We start from the raw sequence: 20,182 nt of genomic DNA, 5'->3' as shown, positions 1-20,182 counted from the left end.
CTCTGTCCTTATCCTGCTATTGCCCTCTCCCACCCACCACAGCCAGAGGGTCTGTCAAATTTCAGTCTGGTCCCTCCAGCTCCACTAGGTCAGACACATCTCAACAAAATGCCCGAAGGTGTTTGGCCATTTGCTCGTCCATCGTGGGGCATATGGGGCTCGGCCTTTCCTGCCCCGAGGCACAGGCGCCCCAGGACTCTTAGCTCCCTGGATGTGTCCCCACACAGGGAGGAGTGGATGCAGGCCATCCAAATGGTTGCCAACAGCCTCAAGCAGCGGGGCCCAGGTGAGGATCCCATGGACTACAAGTGTGGCTCCCCCAGCGACTCTTCTGCAGCCGAGGAGATGGAAGTGGCAGTTAGCAAGGCGCGGGCCAAGGTGGTAAGTGCTGGGAAGGCCGGTGGCCAGCGGTTGGGGCCTGCCAGTCTGTGAGCACCCCTCTCCCTCTCAACCCTGGCCCTGCCGCCCTTGATTTCCATACCGAGGGCACGGGCCCAGCCAGGACACTTCATGACTGCCCTGTAGACTGGGTGATTTCAGGTTGTAGATGCCCCGGTGCTGCTCTGGGCCCACAGGGTGAGGGGCAGCCTTATCCCGGGGCGTTGTGAAGACCCGTCTACCCCCACGTCAGAACCCTAGGCTCAGCCTCCCAGGGCCCCTTCCCGCGAGAGCCGAATGGTGGGAGAGCCTTGGTCTGAAGGCCACTTCAGAACAAACAGTTGCTGCCCGGAGCCTCCCTTCCTGCTCCTGCCTGAGCATTTTGGCAACAGTGTCCTTTGATTTTTCTCTTTTCTTTGTTAAAATTTCTTCCCATGGGCCACGTGCCAAACACTGACTGTCCGACTCTCTCCCCATCCCGGGCAGACCATGAATGACTTCGACTATCTCAAGCTCCTGGGCAAGGGCACCTTTGGCAAAGTCATCCTGGTGCGGGAGAAGGCCAGTGGCCGCTACTACGCCATGAAGATCTTGCGGAAGGAGGTTATCATCGCTAAGGTGGGCCCTCCCAGGGCTGCTGCGGGCTGGCCGCTGTGGGGGACACAGTTCGGAGCCTGACGGAGGTCAGGAGCACGCACTGGGCGGGCCGCTTCCCGGGTCTGCTGCTGTGTCCCCCAACCCGTGAGTCCCCAGAGAAGGGGAGCCTGAGGCCCAGAGAGTGGGGCCCTGCCTGCTGAGTCCCCCACCCTCTGGGCACCAGGAAGGAAGGTGGGGGGAGTGTGACTGGGGCCTCACCCAGCAGGTGCTGTCAGGCCTGAAGGAAGCCCCTGTGGCGGCAGAGGGCCTGTGGGGAGGCCACAAGGGTGGGGCCTGGCTCAGGGTGTCTCCGGAGGAGGCTGGGCCAGGAATGGAGTTCTATTCCTTTTTTTCCTTATTTAAAGTTTTTAAAATAGGAAATTCCTAATGTGCATAAAATTTTTTAAAGAAAAATAAATATAATGGACTCCCATTTAGCAGTCATCAGCGTCAACATTAACTAACGTTTGGCCAGTCTTGTTTCATTACCTCTGCCCTGCTCGTCTGTTGTTCTGGAGTACTCTAAGGCACGTCCTAGATGTCACAGATCTTCAGCCATACCTACTTAGATGTGTCTTTTTGACAGATGATGATTTTAAAGACTATAATCACAGTACTGTGATCATATCCAACAGAATTAACAATCCCTGGTGTCATCGGTCCACGGCAGGGTTTCAGCACTGACATTTGGACCAGACCATTCTCTGCTGTGGGGCAGTCTTGTGCACTGTGGGACATGTAGCAGCACCCCTGGCCTCTACCAGGGCACCCCTCCACCCCCGAGCTGTGATAGTCAAAAATGTTCTTGGACATTACTACCGATGTTATTACATTATCCCCTGGAGACAGACTTGCCCCTTGGAGAGCCAGTGTCTGGGCACTGCAGCTCTCTGGGCTACTGCCATGCACTCAGATACCAAACTCAAGCCCATGTTAGAGTCCTGGGAGGGGAGGGCCCTGTGACGCTGTGCTGGGCCTGCCCCCTGAGTTTCTTTTTTTTGTTTTTTTGTTTTTTTGGGGTTTTTTTTTTTTGCGGTACGCGGGCCTCTCATCGCTGTGGACGCGCAGGCCCAGAGGCCATGCCCCACAGGCCCAGCCGCTCCACAGCATATGGGATCTTCCCAGACCGGGGCACGAACCCACGTCCCCTGCATCGGCAGGCGGACCCTCAACCACTGCGCCACCAGGGAAGCCCCCCCTGAGTTTCTGATTCATGGGTCCGAGGAGGGGGCCCAATAATTTGCATTTTTCCAAGTTCCCAGGCGGCGCTGATGCTGCCAGTGTGGGGACCACACGTGGAGAACCACTGCTCACAGCCTAGCATCCTGATTAGATCCAGGTCCTTCAAGAACATTTATAGGTGGTGATTCCCGTGGCCTGTGGCATCACCTTAGGGGTCTCAAAATGTCTGCTCGGCCCCCCCGCCCCCCGCAAGGATGTCAGAATTGGCCCGTGGGTTCAGGTGGTGACAGCCTGATCCTCCCTTGTGAAGTCACCATCAGCTTCTCACCTTATGGTTTTGAGAGCGAGCCACGGAGTGTGCTTGCCTGGGTGTGGTATTTCATCAGGGCTCGTGAATGGTAGCATTCTGCTCCTGCCATTCTGTCTGTGTATTGACTAGGAATGGAACTGGATATCACTGAGATGTTGCTCTCCCATCTCTCAAGTTGGGCGGGGGGCGGTGTGTGTGGCTGACGTGGTGGGACCCTCCAGCCCCTCACCCAGCCTCTGTCTGCAGGATGAAGTCGCCCACACGGTCACCGAGAGCCGGGTCCTCCAGAACACCAGGCACCCGTTCCTCACTGTGAGTAGCACTCTTGTCCCAGGCACGGCCTCGCCTGCCTGTGGGGCCTCCAGGCCGGCCCCCTAGGACAGAGCTCAGGGGAAGAGCCTGACCCCTGCCACTGTGAAGAACAAACTTGGTGTTGGCCAGATGGCTGGGGCACGGTGTTGTGGGCTCTCCGGGCAGCCTGAACCAAGACACCAGGGGTGGCAGCTTCTTCGTAGATGGTGCCTTCGGCCGATTGATGATACCAGGTTATAAGATGGCCCCAGGAGAGCATGGCTGCTGTCTTTATGGGTTAGAGGCACTTTGTCCGGCTGGTCGGAATGGGAACGTTATTTTTTTATGTTTTGAGAGGTACTCCTAGGAGCAGATGTATTATTATTGTGCTGCCTACCAACTTAGGCTGAGCAGACGAGACACCTCTTTGGCTACAGTCTCCATCAAGGCCAGCAGCCATCAGTTGAATGGACCAGGTTGAAGATGGCTTACAGGTTGTTTCTCTAGCTCACTTGCTGGCCAGGAGTCCTACTGAGCCAAAGCACTTGTTCAGACGAAGTCTTACCAGGTTCTTCAGCGTGGAAGACAGGGAGCAGTAGAGTTGTTGTGAGCAGGGGGTCACCTAGGGGTTCTCCTAGGAACTCTCTGTAGGGCTCCTTAGAACGCAGTTTGAGAACTACTTGTTTGTTGGCAGATCGCTTGTCCAGCCTGTTTTGGGGGTTGGCTCCCACTGCCAACTCCCAGCCAGCAAACCTCATGTGTGTGGATGTGGATGTGTGTGTAGGTTGACCCATTTGACTGTAACATGGGAGGAGGAGGATGTGAAACAGCTCTGGTTGCTCAGAACATAGTTCCTCCCCTGGCTGTGCCTCTTGGAGGCCTAGTTGAAGGCAGAATACAGGATCGTTGAGCACAGTAACCCTTTCCCTGCTGTCAGGGCATGAGCTCACTCATACGCCACAGAAGGTGAAGCTGAGATCTGAAACCTGGCCGCCTGATTCCCACGGCCTGAGCCAGGCCTGGGGGTGTATGTGCAGAACCAGCAGCGCCCCTGCCTCCCAGGGCCGAGCGGAGAGCCCTCCTTTTTCCCACCTCCTATCCCGGCCGCCTTCCTTCCCCACAGGCGCTGAAGTACGCCTTCCAGACCCACGACCGCCTGTGCTTCGTGATGGAGTACGCCAACGGTGGCGAGGTGAGCTGCGCTGCCCCCTGGCTGCCTTTCCGGGTGTGGGGGGCAGAGGGAGACTTGCTGGGTGTCATCTTGTTCCATCCGCCCCCCTCCCCTTGAGGCAGGCATCACCATTTCTGTCGTGCAGGAGGGAAAACAGGCTCAGAGCAGTTAAGTGACTTGTCCAAGTTCCCACAGCTAGTGAGTTGGTAGGCAGGATGCAAACTGAGGTCCAGAAAGCTGTGCAGAGGGCTGTGTGGGTGCTTGGCCAACAGCGCTACAAGGACGTTCTTAAAGGCGCGGAGAAAGCGTCTGCGGGTCAGGATCCCCCGTTCCTCTGCTGTCAGTGCGGCCTCCTGATGCGAGCGCTCAGCCACTTGCTGTCGCTCACCGTCACCCGCTCCTCGCCCCTCACACCCTTCTCTCCACGCAGGTGTCACTCACTGGCTTCATCTCTCCCATTTGGTCTCACAGCTTGTCACTTGCTCCTGAGTCGTGGTCCTCTGCTTGCTGGCTGTCGCTCCTCGTTCGCCTGCCCCCTCCTGCCACCCCCCTCACTCTCCACTCAGCGCCTGGTGTCTACCATTTGCTCTTTATCCCTTGCTCTTTTTTTCTTTCTCTTTTCTTTTCTTTTTTTTGGCTCACGTGAGTTCTTCTCTACTCACCGCCCCTCACTTGGGCTTTCTTGCCGTCACTTGCCGGTTCGTGGGGCAGGTGTCACCTCATCAGTGGGCTGGGTGCCGGGGCCGCACACGGTCCCCTCCTCCCCTCCTCTGGGCCGGGGTCTTACCTCCCCTGCCTCCTCTGCTGGCAGCTGTTCTTCCACCTGTCCCGGGAACGCGTCTTCACGGAGGAGCGGGCCCGCTTTTATGGTGCGGAGATCGTCTCAGCCCTGGAGTACCTGCACTCGCGGGACGTGGTGTACCGTGACATCAAGGTGAGCGTGCCGTCGCCTCCTGGCTGGGCAGGCCGTGCACAGGCCTTCTGCCCGTCTGCTGAGCGTCCCCTTCCATGGAGGGTCTGTCTGTCTTGTCCTTCTCAGAGCTGAGCCTCCCACCCAGGCCCAAGGTGGGTGGTTCCACAGCAGGTGGCCCTGCGTGGGGCCCTTCCAGGCTTCCTGCTGTGCAGCCAGAGGGTGTCAGTTGGTCCAAGCGCTTTAGGAGATGGCCCGGCTGAGCCCACCAACGCCAGACACACGTGTCCCCTGTGAGACAGTCATTCTGCCCTAGGAGCATGCGCGGGAACAGGTGCCTGTGTCTGTCTCAATGTGGACGCACAAGCTCCTGGCGGCACTGTGTGCACTGACCTCAAACTGGAAGCAACCCAAGTGTCCGTTGTCGGAAAGTGGGTGAAAGACATGAAGGTGTATCCAGACAGTGGAAGTCTGCACAGCAGTTCAAGAGGACCAACTACAGCCACACACGATAGCCTGGGCGGGTCTCACGGGCTGAGGCTGAGGGGAAAGCCAGGACAGATGAGGGGAGTCTGCGTCGTTTACAGTGTGTATATATAGAGGTGGAAAAAATGTTAAAAAGCAGAGAAGGAAAGTTCTTTCTGTGTTGGAGGAGGTGGTGGCTAATAACAGGGAAGGGGCACGTGGGGCTCCTAAGGGGCAGGTGGTGGTCTTTATTGACCTGGTGGAGGTTACACAGAGGCCCACTAAAGTGCCCATTTGTGTTAAGTTTAGGAAAAAAGAGGAGAAAGAAAGACAGTGTTCCTTACGTCCAAAGTGTGACAGCCGCAGCCCGCAGTGGGGGAAGCAGTTTGGGCAGGACCTGGCTCCTGTCTCTCCCTGCCCCGCTTTTTACCAGCTCCCTGGGGGCAGGGGGCGCTGGGGAGGTGTCGGGTCTGGCCTCCCCCTGAACCTCGGAGGGCCTAACCCTCTGCTGGGGTGTGACCTCTGGTCCCCCCTGGAGCCCCTGGCACAGCTGCCACTACCCCAGGCCACAGCCTCCTCCAGGGAAGGGCAGGGGTGTGTGGGGTTTCAGGGGTGGCAGGAAACCCTGAGGTACGTTGTATCCCTGACTCACTGGCTTTTCCTACAGCTGGAAAACCTCATGCTGGACAAAGATGGCCACATCAAGATCACTGACTTCGGCCTGTGCAAAGAGGGCGTCAGTGACGGGGCCACCATGAAAACCTTCTGTGGGACCCCTGAATACCTGGCGCCCGAGGTGTCTGGGGCTGGAGGGCCCAGGGGCGTGTGAGGCCAAGGGAGGAGGGGGCCCTCAGCCCTGTGTGTTTCCCCCGCCCAGACCCTCTGAGGGCAGGGCTCCAATTCCTTAGGTGGCCCTCCCAGCCCCGGGCAGGGCCGTGTCCCCCTCGGGCCCCTCTCAGCGCCTTGGCCCCGGGGGATGTGGGCCTGGCCCCTCATCGCCCCCCCTTGCTCAGGTGCTGGAGGACAACGACTACGGCCGGGCGGTGGACTGGTGGGGGCTGGGCGTGGTCATGTACGAGATGATGTGCGGCCGCCTGCCCTTCTACAACCAGGACCACGAGCGCCTCTTCGAGCTCATCCTCATGGAGGAGATCCGCTTCCCGCGCACGCTCAGCCCTGAGGCCAAGTCCCTGCTTGCTGGGCTGCTTAAGAAGGACCCCAAGCAGAGGTGAGGGCTGGCGTCTGCCCTGCCCAGCCCAGTGTCACCTGCTGCCACTTCCCTCGGCCTGGAGGGGGCAGCGCCCACAGGTGCACTCGCCCGTGGGGTGCTTGATGTGTGTTGATCGTCCCCACAGCTGGCACTTAGGGAGCACTCCCTTGCCTAGGCCTGTGCTTAGCCCTCTGGCCTCCCTGCCTTGTTTCATGGCGACACTGAGGAACAGGGTGGCCCTGTACCCAGCCTAGGGTGGCAGAGCCAGGATGTGAAGCGGCCGTCTGCCAAGCCCACCCTCTCAGCTCGCAGGATGTGACCCTGGGCACAGGAGCTCCCTCCCTGAGCCTCAGATTCCTCCTCTGTGAGGTGGTGGTCTGTGGCGGGACAGAATCATTAAAGGTTGTTCAGGGCCTGCACCGAAAGCCCGTCTCCCAGGCCCTGGCTGCCCCGGGAGGCGGGTGCTGATGGCCGTCTCTGCCCAGGCTCGGCGGGGGGCCCAGTGATGCCACGGAGGTCATGGAGCACAGGTTCTTCCTCAGTATCAACTGGCAGGACGTGGTGCAGAAGAAGGTGAGCCCACTGCCTGCCTGCTCCCTGCGGGAGCCCGGCCGCTCCTGGGGGACCTTGGCTGGGGCCTCCGCTTCTCAGGGACCTGAGCCTGGACTCGTCTCCTCCACAGCTCCTGCCACCCTTCAAACCTCAGGTCACATCTGAGGTTGACACAAGGTACTTTGACGACGAGTTCACCGCCCAGTCCATCACAATCACACCCCCGGACCGCTGTGAGTGTCTGAGGCCCCCTCTCCCCGTGGGCCTGGCTGGGCGGTGGAGGGGTGGGGTCTGCTCTTGGCCCAGTTCTCCAGGAGGAAGCTCACAGGTCCCCCTCCGTGTCTGGGCATTTTACCCTGCAGTATGTTCGCCAGGGCTTTCGCCGTTGGCCCACCGGTGGACCTGGTGAGGGTCACCAGGAGCCCCTGGCCGCAGCACTCGGGGGAGAGGTCTGGGCAGGAGGCACTTGAGGAGCCATCAGTGCCCATAGTTGTCTCCCAAGTTGCTCAGGTCTTTGGGGCTGGATGGGTTCAGTGATTCTGTAGCTGTTTGAGTTCTTACTCTCACCTGCCCGGTGCTGGAGACACAGCCGTGACGAGACAGCCCTGGGTCCTGCCCTCAGGGAGCTCAGAGTCCACGTTGGGTGACAGCCCAGAGTGATCAGGCCTGTGGTATTAGAAGTACAGGGTCTGGAGAAGCTCAGAGGAAATGCCTGACTTGGCCTGTGAGTCAGGGAGGGCTTCCTGGAGAAGGAGACATGGCAGCTGAGACTTGCTCTTGGCAGAAGGAGTGGCATACGGGACTCCCAGAAATGGGAGCATTGCAGAGGTCAGAATAGATGGGGGATGGGCGAGGGCATCAGGGCCAGAGCAGGAGGATATCGGGGGCCACTGGAGGAGTACGGATGTGTTGCACGGGGAGCCATGGAAGGGTCTTGGGCAGAGGAGGGAAGGGTTGCATCAGGGCTTTAGCAAGTACCCCCGCCTCGGCTGCATGTGGAGGGGAGGATTGCTGGGGGTAGGAGTGGCGCCCAGGGCAGGGGCTGGGCCATAGAAGTCTGGGCTGGACCCCGGTGTGGCCTGGGGCAGAGGAGCTGGGGGGAGCTCGGGAGGCTGAGTGAGCAGGCGGTGGGGCCTGTGGGCCAGGGCTCTGGCCCAGGGTGGAGCTGTGGCTGAGAGGAAACCCCTGAGCCTCGGTCCGGTGGTCCCCGTTCTCGTTCTTGGGGATAGCGCGCCAGCTGGGGGTTGCACTGTGGTCTGGCTGCAGCCCTTCCTGGGGCTGGGTGGGGTGCCCGGGCCCCCTGCAGACCGCTTCTCCCCAATCCACCTCCACCGACCCCCGCAGATGACAGCCTGGGCTTACTCGAACTGGACCAGCGGACCCACTTCCCCCAGTTCTCCTATTCGGCCAGCATCCGAGAGTGAGCAGAGTGAGCTGCCTGCCGCCGCTGCCACTGCCACAGGACGCACGTGCGGCTGCCGTCACCACCGGGTTGGGGGGGGGGGGCTTTTTTTTTAAACTTTTTATTTTGCCTTCTTTGTTTGTGTCCCCATCCCTCACCTTCTGACCCCCATTTCCAGTTTTTTCTTCAGCCCTCTGCCAAACTCACCTCAGTGGTCCTAGTGGCCCTGCCTACAGGATCCTATCCTGCCCTCACCTTTGTGCCCAGACCAGGATTTGGGAGACTCTCCACTGCCTGCCCCAGGACCAGGCCTTTGGGCGGTTGGAGAGATGCCGGTTTTTAATCAACATAAAGCCCCAGTGAGGGGCGAAGCATGGAGCCGTGGGGCCCACCTGAATTTCTGGCTGGGGCACCCATGGGGCAGCCCTGCCTCTGGGTTGCTGCTTCTGTCAGAGGCTGCCTTGTGGTGGGCCACCCGGTGGACAGCGCCCTGGTGCTGCCTTCCCTGCCCTGTCGTTAGGCGCGGAGTGGCCTGGCGTGGGGCAATCCAGCCTCCTTCTCCCATGGGGGCGGAAAAGCAATAATGTCCAGGGATCGGAGGTGCGGGAGTAGGTGAGGGCCTTTGGAAGCCGCATGCAGGATTGGGGGTTCAGGACTCCCTCGTGAGGAGGGGGCCTGCTCTACCCCGTGGGGAACCGGGAGGGGGCCCAGGGGATGGGCGCTGCCTCCTGGCCCTGTCTTCCCCCATCCCCTAAGCTGCTCTTCTGACCCTGGGGATGAGGCAGGAGGAGCATCTGGGGGCTGGCTTCCCCACCCACCAGCCCTGTTCCTTACCTCCTGCTGGAGCCCGGGCCTGGCCCCGCCCCTTCTGAGGATGGGGGCCGGGATCTCCCCCTTCTCTCTGCCTGGGGTGGAGGGGCGCCAGCCTCGGCTGTTACACATCTCGCACCGAGACAGTATTGGGCCCGGTGGACTTGGGTCGAAGAGTGGGTGGGGCTGGGTGTCTGGTACGAACCGAGGTAGGGGCCTCTGAGAAGGGAGGCTCCGGGCCACCTCACTCCTTCCCCCTCTCCGGGCCCCGCGTTCTGCAGCCTTAAGGTGAACGTGTCAGTGCTGTGGGCACTCAACGTGCGTGCCTCAGGCTGTGTGTGTCTGTGGGCGTGCCTGTGCATCTGGGATGCAGATGCACGTGGGGTGTGTGTGTGTGCATGTGTGTTGGGTATGTGTGTGCGAGGGCAAGTGAGTCCCGGCCTCGAGTGTGCGTGCTGTGTGTGGGCTTGGGCCCCGCCCCTGGCTCAAGCATTTCAACCCGAGGGGGAGGGGTGCTAGCCTAGCAGGGGAGCCACACCTGAGGTCCACCTATTGCCCTGTCCCCCCTGCCCCGTTCCCCCCAGCATCTCTGGGGTTTGGGATTTAGTTTCTGTGGTTTTGATCACCTCAGCCCACCTTCTGTAGGTAGGTCACAGAGAGACATTCTGGGGTGGGGTGGGGGGTTGGTTTGGGTGGGTGGGTTCTGACTTTTCCTGTCTGTGTGTGTATGTCCTTAACCTGACAGTTCTCCCTCCTCCCACCGGCCTGTCTGCATCCCTCGTGTTTGTACGGTACAAGCAATAAAGACACTCATTTCAGCCTGGGGCCCAACCCCCGGGCCTTTCCTTGCTTCCGGAGTCTGGCCCCGGGCAGCAGCTGCCTGCGGCTCCCGTCCTTCTGGCCCCAGGGCCTGGGAGCCACGAGGAGGGGGGGAGGTGTGCGCAAGCTCAGGGTGGAGGGTGGGGGCCGCTGGGCGGAAGCTGCCCAAGAGTTTGGGGAAGGCGCCTGGGCGGGGGGTACAGAGGACAGAGACCATTGCAGTCCCTCGGAAGCTGCTTGGGAAAAAAGAGGTGGGGTGGAGAGATGGGGGTGGAAGGGGTGCGTGGTGTCGCTGGGCCCTGGAGTGGGTGTGGGAGGGAGAGGACTCATTTCCTGTGGCCCTTGAGCCCTGGAAGGGGGCACTGCCTGCTCACCCCATCTTACCTATGGCCCCCAATTCTGATACACAACCCTTGGTGGATCAATGGGATGTGTGGTGGCGGTCGGCTGGGAGCACCTCAGGTTGGGTTACAGCCTTCACAGCTCTGGGACCCCTCTGGCACCTGTCCCTTTAATCCTGGAGTCACCATGCTTGAGTCACTCCTCTCAGACCCCAGGGCCGGGGCTGCCCCTGCGGAGCCCCGGCACAGGTGAATTTAACGTCAGATTTTGCCGGAAGGTGTAGGCCTTCACACACACGGAGGCTTTGAGATTGTAAATGGGGGTAGAGGAAAAGTCAGATGCTACAACCAAGACTCAAGGCATTTTTTTTGTTTTCTAACTTCATATGGACTTTATTATGAATTGAGTTACAAAAGTATGTCCTGGTGGTCATATGATAAACGTCAGAGAGGCTTATGAAGAAAAGCCTTTTAAAAGCAACTATACTCCAATAAAAATTAATTGCAAAGAAAAGCCTTTTACTCTTCCCTCTTGTCCAGCCCCTGGAGGTGACCGGTGCTAGATTTTCTTGTCACACCACACTGTCACTCAGACCTTCGTGTGGGTCCACCCCCGTATCTACCTCAGCCAGTTAGTGGTTGTCTTAACAGTCCACGGAGGCCTCCCACGGGTTCCTCAGCTGCTGCCCTCAGTTGAATGTATATCTGTAGCTGTAGTGGTGCTTCTGTTTTCGGTAGGAGAAGTTTTCCCAAATAGGGAGTTTTAGAGGGGAGTGTTTTAATAAATTCTACCAATTAGGAAAATTAAATTTTGACTAGATCTGTCTTTTGTCATGTGCATTTAGACAGTTTCACAAGTTTTGTAAAAGGAGGAGGAAACTCAAAACTGCCCCCAGGCCTTGAGTGGGTCATTCTGGTCCTCATGTTACCCCTGTGCCAGTGGACACAGTGCCGTGAAAGGCTGTCCCTCTGTCTGCATAACTCTTTCCTCCCAGCTGAGGTCGTCGAGCTGCTGGGCTCTATACTGCTGCATCTTCCCTCTCCCCCCCCCCGCCAGCATATGTACATCAGTAGGCTTGCTGGGTCATTGGTAGGAATGAGATCCTCCTCTCTGAGCCACCCTTCTGCATTTGGGGGGACTCCTCGTGGACACTTGTCATGCCTCCAGCCGCTTCACGAGCTTCCTCTGCTTTCTCGGCTTGGATGTGCCTCAACCGACTCAGCTGCCCCCTGTCGACAAGAATCCACTTGGCTCCCAGTTTGTTTGCGGCCACCAGCAGTGCTGTAATAAACCTTTGACAGTGTAAAATCCATCTTACCGCGCTTGTGCTTTTTAAGTTTTTGTGGCCTACATTCTGGAGTTGCTGTATTTTAATACATGCCAGATAGCTTTCCCCAAAAGTGTAGCGATTCACATATTTTTAACTTTAATTTTGAGATAATTGCAGACTCGTTGAAAACTTTGAAACTTTAAAAATAGTACCACAGTGATTCTAGGACTGGAGCAGAAAATGTACAAGATGAACCCGAACATCTTGTGCCCGAAAATAAGGACCTACTAGAACCAAACCATACCGTCACTGACGGGGCGTTGAAGGGACACAGGAGCCAATGGGAAAGAGCCCCCAGTGGCCACAGCTGAAAGCAATTTGAGCGACAATAAATAGCATAGTATTGGGTTATACCCAAGGGGTAAAATAAATGAGTCTGTGCTGATATAAATGACAAATGGTGAGAACAGACATATCTGTACAGAATTCCAGATAATACCTGTAAATAGTCTGCCTTCAAAGAGGGGAAACATGGCCCCCACTCCTTTGGTATGGACTGCAAAGTGACTTGCTTCCAAAGAGTACAGTATGGAAAGGGGGGAAGGCAACTGTTTAGTGGAGAAAGTGGAGCTGCATCAGGCAGGTGGTCAAGGTCAACGTCAAGTGGTGAATCATGTCGGCAATGTGTACCTCCTATGGGAGGCGATTAGATGATACTTTACCTCTGGGGTCTTCCTGAAACATACACTCTCAGTCTAATAAAGAGAAAACACGCATCAGGAAAATTCCAGCTGAGGGATGTTCTGCACAAGACCCGACCACTGGTTCTCAGAACTGTCAAGGTTGTTCAAAACAAGGAGAACCTGAGAAGCTGTCACAGCCGAGAGACGCCTTAGGAAGCATGAAGACTAAATGTAATGTGGTGTCCTGAATGGGGTCCTGGGACAGAGAAGACATTAGGTAAAAAGTCAGGAAATGTGAATAGTGCGTGGACTTGAATAATACTATGTCCCTATTGGTTCATTAAATTGTGACAAGACCACACTAAAATGTTAATAGGGGAAACTGCGTCTGGGTATATGGGGACTCTGTCCTCTCTTTGCAACTTTCCATAAATCTCCAAAATTAATTTTTAAAAAGTACGAAACATTTTCATCTACCCTTGACGCAGGTTCTCCGTGATCTGCTACACTGATTTTATCCCCCCGCCCCGATATTTATGTATCTGTCCCCAAACAAGACCATTCTCTTACATAATCACGGTCCAATTATCAAGGTCAGGAAATTAACATTGATACAATGCTTTTCTCTTGGACTTTGATCAGATTTTACTGATAGTCACATTAATGTCCCCAAATACAAAAGAAAAGTCCTGGCTAATGACTCAGTCCAGGCTCACACGTTGCATTCAGTTGTCTGGTTTGAAGCTTACAGGGCAGTTATTTTGCAGAATGCTCCTCAGAGTTTGTTGCCTGATGTTTCCTTGTGGTTATATGTAAGCTGTTTTTGAAAGGAATTCCCCAAAATGAGATGCCCCTCTCAGTGCATCCTATCAGGAGGCACATGAGGTGATCTGTCCTATTCCTGGTGATGACTTTGATTCCTTGGTTAAGGTGGCGTCTGTCAGATTTCTCCTCTGTAAAGTTACTACTTTCCCTTTGTAGTTATTTCGTACAGGCATATCTCATTTTATTGTGTTTTGCTTTATTGCACTTGGCAGATACGGCATGTTTTACAAATTGAAGGTTCGTGGTAACCCTGTATTGTCAGATGATGGTTAGCGAGTTTTTTGTTTTTCTTTTGTTGTTTTGTGTGTGTGTGTGATATTTTTCAATAAAGCATTTTAAAATGAAGGTATGCACATTGTTTCTTTAGACATAATACAATTGCACACTTAATAGACTACAGTATAGTGTACACAACTTGTATGTGCACTGGGAAACCAAAAAAATGTGTGTGACTCACTTTATTGTGATATTTGCTTTACTGGGGTGGTCTGGAACCAAACCTGCACTGTCTCTGAGGTCTGCCTGTACTGTGTAGAGATACTCTGAGCATATAAATATCCAGGTTCTCATCAGGGGTTCAGGCAAAGGGAACAGCAAGTGCAAAGGTCCTGAGGCAGGCAGGTGTCTGATGTGTTTGGGGAACATAAAGAAGACAGGGTATTTCAGAAAGACTGAGGAATGGGGAGAGTAGAAGGAAATGAGTTTAGAGAGGTAACAATGTGCCCAAAGGACCTTGTGCTGAAGGTAAGGAGTTTGTTTTATTTTAAGTATGACAGAAGGCCAGTGGTCCGGGATCTCACACTCTTCTCTCTGCTCACTTTTCCAGCCTCACTGCCCTCGCAATGCCTGAAAATAGCAAGCTCTCCTACCTCAGGGCCTTTGCTCCTGCTGTTCACTCCACCCGGGATATTCTCCCCTCTCTTTGTGTTTCTGGCTCCTCCTCTTACAGGTTTCAGTTTCAACATCACCTCCTCAAAGAGGCCCTTCCAGATCATTTAAAAATTACATCCAGGGCTTCCCTGGTGGCGCAGTGGTTGAGAGTCCGCCTGCCGATGCAGGGGACACGGGTTCGTGCCCCGGTCCGGGAAGATCCCACATGCCGTGGAGCGGCTGGGCCCGTGAGCCGTGGCCGCTGAGCCTGCGCGTCCGGAGACTGTGCTCCGCAATGGGAGAGGCCACAACAGTGAGAGGCCCGCGTACCGCAAAAAAATAATAATAATAATAAATTTAAAAAAATAAAAATTACATCCAGCCTGTTCATTCATTCAACAAACGTTTGAGTACCGACTATGTGCTAAGCCCTGTTCTAGGCACTGAGAATACAGCAATGAAGAACAAACAAAAAACTAGATAAGCCCTGCCCTCATGGGGTTCACATTCTAGTCAGGAGGGAGACAATAAATAAAGCAGAAGGGCTAAGAAGAGAATAAGTGCATCGAAAGAATGGGAACAGGAAATGCTTAGGATGGCACTTTTTATGGAGAAGGTAACATCTGAGTAAACACTTTACAGGAAATGAAGGATCTCTGACAGAAGAGGTTCCACGCAGAGGGAATAGCCAGTGCAAAGGCCCCGAGGTAGGACTGTGCCTGGTGTGGGTGAGGATGAGCCAGGAGGCCAGTGTGGTGGGAGAGGAATGAGTGAGGGGGATAGGAGATGAGCTCAAAGGTGTGTTTGGGATGGGAAGCTAATATAGGGCCGCTTGGACTTTCCACTTGAGGGATATGGGAGCCACATGTTCTGAAGAGAGGCAGAGTGTGATCTGACTTATTAGGTGTCACAGGGTCATTTCCAACTGCATGTGGGTAGCAGACTATAGAGGATGGGTACAGGGAGAGCAGTAAAGAGGCCGCTGCACTAGTCCAGACCGATCGCCGGTCTTGTGCCGGTCACCTCCACAGTAGGCTGTGTGGGCTTGGTAAAGGCAGCGACCACAGGTGGTTTGCTCATCCCTGAATACCCACTACAGGGGACAGAGGCCCTCTATTAATATTTGTTATGTGATTTTATAGCTCCCATGCCTTGAGCTTTAACTGTATTAATCCCTGTGCTGGACACTTAAACCATCTTACAAATTCCTCAGGATAACTCTGTCGGCTAAGTTTTCAAATCCTTACTTTATAGGTCAGGAGAGTGAGGCTCAGAGGGCCTGCGTCAGTCATATAGTAAGTAGCAGGAAGAGGATTTGATCCAGCTGTCTGACCTAGAAGGTTTGGAGGGTGCAGAGCCAGCCCGCGTAGCATTCGCCATTGCCTGTGCGCCTGCCCAGGTGAGGCGTGCTCAGCGCGCATGCGCCCAGGCGCATTTAAAGCGCCCACCGCCGGTCCTCAGCTCCAGCGGGAAGAGGCGGGAGTTCGGCTTGGCCCTTGACTCCAGCCTGAAGGATGCTGGTGAGATACAGGAGCCAGGTTCCCACCTCCTGGCTTGGGCCTTTCTCCAGGCCCTGACCCCACCCCCTCTCCCTTGCAGAGTCCAACTGCCCACCTCGATCCCGAGCCTCGGAGCACCCCAGTCCCCGACGGCGTCCCCGCGGGCAGGAGGGCCTCCCCAGGATGCCCGGAGAGGCCCCCCGGGCCGTGCGCGCCGCCGGGGCTGGAGGAGGCTCTGAGCGCGCTGGGGCTGGAGGGAGAACGTGAGTACGCCGGGGATATCTTCGCCGAAGTCATGGTGAGTGGGACCGGGGCGGGACACTCGTGGACCAGCGGGCTTTGGGCAACTCTGGCGCCGCCCACATCCCTGGAGGGCGGCAGAGGCTGTCGGGTTAGAGGAAGCCAAAGCTGACTCGCTCGCCCAACGCCCACTCAGCAAGCATTCCCTAACTCCCACCTCGCCAGCCTCTCACCTCGCTTCCCACCCGACTTTGCAGCTTTTACACCACTGCCATCCACAACTTGGCTTTTCTCTCGCACTGTTACCTGTGTGGTTTCCACTGCCGGGAATGCCCTTTCCCATCTTCCCCAGGCTGTCTGCAGCCCCTCCTTTGGTATTGCATAACCTCTCGTACTTGTCCCTCACATTTACTCACTTACCAACTATTTAGCGAGTTATAACAAATGTTTCTGAGCATGTTCTAGGCACTGGGGATGCTGCGATGGACAACATGAGATAGTCTGTCCTCACTGTGGGGAGACAAACAAATGCGGGTGATAATTTCAGAAGGGCCACAAAAACCAAACACAGGCCACGGTGGTCCACAGTTAACTGTCTGAGACAGGCACTGCCAGAAGAAATACTGAAGGGATGTGTTTATTTAACAAACATCTTGTGAGCATCTCTCCTGGGTCAGGGTCTCTGTTAGGAACCAAGACACAGCTGTGATCTGAACAGAAATCCCTGCCCTCGTGGTGCCAGCAGTCTAGTGGGGCAAAAAGACAAAACATTCAAGGAAACACAGGGTATCTCCAGACTGAAATACTATGAAGAAAATAAAGCAATGAGATAGAGATGATGGCATGCAAGGAAAAGTATAGAAAAAGTCAGGGAAATTTTAGCTGAGACTGGAATGACCGAGAAGTCAGCAATGCAAGGAGTGGGGAATGACCATTTCAGCTGGAGGGAATGGCCGGTACATAAGTGCAAAGGTCCTGAGGTACGAATGAGCTTGGCATAGTCTAGGGCCAAAAGAACGCTGGAGCAGGAGTGTGGGTTGTGAGGGGAGAGAGGGAAGAGGTGATGTTGGAGCAGGGCCTGAGAGAGTCTGAGAGCAATTGGGATTTTCTCCTAAGGGTACTGAAAGCCAAGGAAGGGTTTTAAGCAGGGGAGTTCCTTGGTCAGATTTATACTTTAGAAAGACCCTCTGGGTGCTCTGAGGAGGATGGGTTGAGGCTTGGTGACTAAGATTGGAGTCTGGGAACCCGGGAGGAGATGCTCAGGAAGTCCTGTGGCCATGGGGGCTAGACTGGAGAGATGGAAAGTGAGGCGTCCAGGGTTCTAGATGGGGACACGGAAGAGCATATTCGGAGGGGACGTCGGAAGCCAGTTGGTGTGTGGCACTCGGGACATCCAACTGGTGCGAGGAGATTGCTGCACCCAGGGCTGGAGACCGGGAGAGAAGCCGAGGCACAGGTGAGGAGAGTGAGGCCGTTCCTGCCCGACCCCAGGTGTGCCGCGCGCTGCCCCGGAGGGCGCTGCCCCGCACCGTGACCCCGGAGATGCGCGCGCTAGTGGTGGACTGGCTAGTGCAGGTTCACGTACGTAATGGGGAGGGAGAAAGGGCTGGGCCTGCGTAGCATCCTAGAACCATGGTGATTACCTGCGCCTCTCCCCAGGAGTACCTGGGCCTGGCGGGGGACACGCTCTACCTGGCCGTGCACCTGCTCGATTCCTACCTAGGCGCGGGCCGAGTGCGCCTACACCGCCTGCAGCTGCTGGGCGTGGCCTGCCTGTTCGTGGCGTGCAAAATGGAAGAGTGCGTGCTTCCAGAGGTACTCCCGGGGCGGGGCTTGGGAGGGTGGAGCCCTTCCTCGCCGCATCACAGATTAAATGCCTACTGTGTGCCAAGCGAGCACTTTACCTTCTCTTGGAATCCCAGCATGTCTGCCTGTGGTAGAGGCTACCAGTGTGTCCCTTTAACAGAGGAAGAGACTGAGGCCCAGAGAGAGGAAGACATTTGCCCAAAGGCACATTTGGGACTTGAACTCAGTCTTGAATAGTTAGAGTTTTTATCGTCCTTTTTTTTTTTTTTGCGGTACGCGGGCCTCTCACTGTTGTGGCCTCTCCCATTGCGGAGCACAGGCTCCGGACGCGCAGGCTCAGCGGCCATGGCTCACGGGCCCAGCCGCTCCGCGGCATGTGGGATCCTCCCGGACCGGGGCACGAAGCCGTGTCCCCCGCATCGGCAGGCGGACTGTCAACCACTGCGCCACGAGGGAAGCCCCTATAGTCCTTCTTGAGTAGTTATAGTTAACATGCATAAACTCAGTGCCGTATCAGAACTGCCTGGTGAAGTAGGGAGTAACATCTCCGTTTTATGGATGAAGAAACTGAATCTTAGAGAGCTTCAGTGGATGTCCATGTCACACAGAGAGTAAATGGTAAGGTTTGAGCTCGGGAACCAAGTCTATCTGACTCTGAAGCCTCTGCTTCCCACGATTTCCAGACAACAAATCAATGGCCCCATTTTACAGACCAGGAAACTGAGGTACAGCACAGGGACTGAACCGATCCCAGGAGCTCAAGGGCAGGGAGTAACGAGCCGGGGTTCAAGATTCCTCCACCTCTTTCCCCCCAATTCCCAGCCCGCCTCCCTCTGCCTCCTGGGCGATGGCTCCTTCTCGCGGGCCGAGCTTCTGTGCGCGGAGCGCCGCATCCTGAGCCGCTTGGATTTCCGGCTGCACCACCCGGGCCCGCTACTTTGCCTCGGGCTACTTGCTGCGCTGGCCCGGAGCGGCCCCCAGGTGCGCGGGGCAGGGGCGTGACCTGCGCGGCTAGGGGCGTGGCCGGCACGGGAAGGGGCGTGACTTGATTGCTCCCCGCCACAATGGCAGGTGTTGCTACTTGCCACTTACTTCTTGGAGCTGTCTCTGCTGGAGGCCGAGGCAGCAGGATGGGAGCCGGGTCGCCGTGCCGCTGCAGCACTGAGCCTGGCACACCGGGTGCTCCACGGGGCGGGTTCCGGGCCCGAGCCGGCGCTTTACAGGTATGGCCGCGGCGGAGGTTCTCTGTGGCTTCAGGGCCTACCTTCTTGGTCGCCGTCTTTCCCGTCTCAGAGAATGTGAGACAATTAGGTGTGTGTGCGGGGGGCTGGGGGCTGGGGTGGGGCTAGACTTGTTTGCTGGGTGCGAGAGAGAATGGGGTGTCTGCCTCGTCTGGGGGGTCCCATTTGCTTTTCTCTGGGGGTGTCTGAGAGACTGGGGTGTTTGTTCAGATGTGGGGGCCCTTAACCTTGCCCCAGGGTGAAAAATAGGATCTCCTCAGGCCCAGAAGATGCTCTAGCTGCGTTCCAGGGTTGAGAACGAGAGGTCTGCCAGCCTCGAGTCCCTTAGCTCCCTTCCTGGCCACGAATTGGTGTCCCTTTAGCTGCTGGAGTCCCTCATCTCCTTGTTAACCACGCCACCGCGGGGCAGGGTGAATCATCTTTTCCTCCAGCCCGTGCCCTAGGGTAGAGCTGGATGTCTGTCCGCCCATCCTCAGCCCCAGTCCTTCCCTCTCCGCGGGTCCTGGCTCTCCCATAGCCGCGCTCTGAGGGAAAAGTAGGGGGTCTGCCCCTCGTCAGCGCCCTCCAGTCACTCTAGATGATGGACCGCGTGTCCGACCTCGAGAGAACTCCTGAGAAGTCCTCGGGGACCCAAGTCAGCTTGTCTTCTCAGCCTCGAGCCCCAAGCTCCGAGGACAGGTCGTCTCCTATTCCCCGCTACCCCTGCCTCATCTCTGTTTCTCCGTCTCTCCGCCGCAGCCGGGCGGAGCTGGGCGCGGTCGAGCCGTGCATGGTCCGCGCCGCGCTCCGAGGCCCTGCGCCCGGCCTCGCCGCCATCTTCCTCAAGTACGCGCGGCCCCAACGCCAGGGCACCAGCCTCGTCGCCGCCCGCCTGCTCCGCCACCCCCCGGCCGGGCCTCCCTGAGCCCCGAGACCCCAGCAAAAAAAGACTCTCTTTGTGCGTCTGTCTCCCACTTCAATAAAAGAGTTTTTTATTCCGAGCGCTCTCTATCCTCAGTGGTCGAATTCTGGCCCCTCTGTCGCTTTTGATTGGTCACTTCCCGGGCTTCTCACCCATCTGATTGGATGTTCTCACCAAGTCCCTTAATGGCTGCTGGGAGACGCGATGACAATTCTGGACTCCGCCGCCAGGGGGCAGTGGCGGGCTTCCGCAAGCACCGCTGAGCGGGACAAAACGGGGATCCCTAACGCAAACGCTTGCGGGAGTTAGGGATGCTGAGAGGAAAATCGCAATGCAAGCGAAGGAAACTCGGTCTTCGGGTTGGGGAGA

At 56.6% G+C, this 20,182-nt stretch overlaps 2 protein-coding genes across 6 annotated transcripts in view; both read left to right on the top strand.

The window, feature by feature from the left end:
- The window catches only part of AKT2 (AKT serine/threonine kinase 2), a 52,119-nt gene extending 38,518 nt beyond the window's left edge, over nucleotides 1–13,601 (top strand). For 3 of the 4 annotated variants that reach the window (XM_073795871.1, XM_033846102.2, XM_073795869.1), the window contains 10 exons: nucleotides 228–381; nucleotides 865–996; nucleotides 2,753–2,818; nucleotides 3,921–3,989; nucleotides 4,780–4,902; nucleotides 6,011–6,139; nucleotides 6,357–6,571; nucleotides 7,039–7,126; nucleotides 7,236–7,338; nucleotides 8,450–13,601. In XM_073795871.1, coding sequence (XP_073651972.1) covers nucleotides 228–381; nucleotides 865–996; nucleotides 2,753–2,818; nucleotides 3,921–3,989; nucleotides 4,780–4,902; nucleotides 6,011–6,139; nucleotides 6,357–6,571; nucleotides 7,039–7,126; nucleotides 7,236–7,338; nucleotides 8,450–8,529 — 1,159 coding nt within the window. In that variant the 3' untranslated portion in view covers nucleotides 8,530–13,601. The remainder of the gene's footprint in view (nucleotides 1–227; nucleotides 382–864; nucleotides 997–2,752; nucleotides 2,819–3,920; nucleotides 3,990–4,779; nucleotides 4,903–6,010; nucleotides 6,140–6,356; nucleotides 6,572–7,038; nucleotides 7,127–7,235; nucleotides 7,339–8,449) is intronic. The other variant, XM_073795870.1, reaches the window with a different exon arrangement.
- Nucleotides 13,602–15,530: 1,929 nt separating this feature from the next.
- Nucleotides 15,531–19,892, top strand: CCNP (cyclin P). 2 transcript variants are annotated; one of them, XM_033844778.2, is made up of 7 exons: nucleotides 15,531–15,646; nucleotides 15,726–15,923; nucleotides 17,357–17,446; nucleotides 17,525–17,680; nucleotides 18,494–18,652; nucleotides 18,743–18,894; nucleotides 19,651–19,892. In XM_033844778.2, the coding sequence occupies exons 1-7, from the start codon at nucleotides 15,641–15,643 to the stop codon at nucleotides 19,814–19,816; spliced, it is 927 nt and encodes a 308-aa protein (XP_033700669.2). In that variant the 5' UTR covers nucleotides 15,531–15,640; the 3' UTR covers nucleotides 19,817–19,892. The 2 variants fall into 2 exon arrangements, with proteins under 2 accessions (XP_033700669.2, XP_033700668.1); XM_033844777.2 differs by lacking the exons at nucleotides 15,531–15,646; nucleotides 15,726–15,923; nucleotides 17,357–17,446 and adding an exon at nucleotides 16,039–17,321.
- The last annotated feature ends 290 nt before the right edge of the window (nucleotides 19,893–20,182 follow it).

Source organism: Tursiops truncatus, chromosome 19 (assembly GCF_011762595.2).
Source record: "Tursiops truncatus isolate mTurTru1 chromosome 19, mTurTru1.mat.Y, whole genome shotgun sequence".
Lineage (NCBI taxonomy): Eukaryota > Metazoa > Chordata > Mammalia > Artiodactyla > Delphinidae > Tursiops > Tursiops truncatus.
The sequence above is the reverse complement of the archived record's forward strand: the minus strand, read 5'-3'. Positions and strand labels throughout refer to the sequence as shown.

What these genes read in the sequence shown, in the direction of transcription:
- CCNP (XM_033844778.2), top strand. An exon ending in ATATCTTCGCCGAAGTCATG is followed by an intron (nt 15,924 to 17,356) that starts GTGAGTGGGACC and finishes GCCCGACCCCAG; the next exon opens with GTGTGCCGCGCGCTGCCCCG. An exon ending in CCCGAGCCGGCGCTTTACAG is followed by an intron (nt 18,895 to 19,650) that starts GTATGGCCGCGG and finishes TCTCCGCCGCAG; the next exon opens with CCGGGCGGAGCTGGGCGCGG.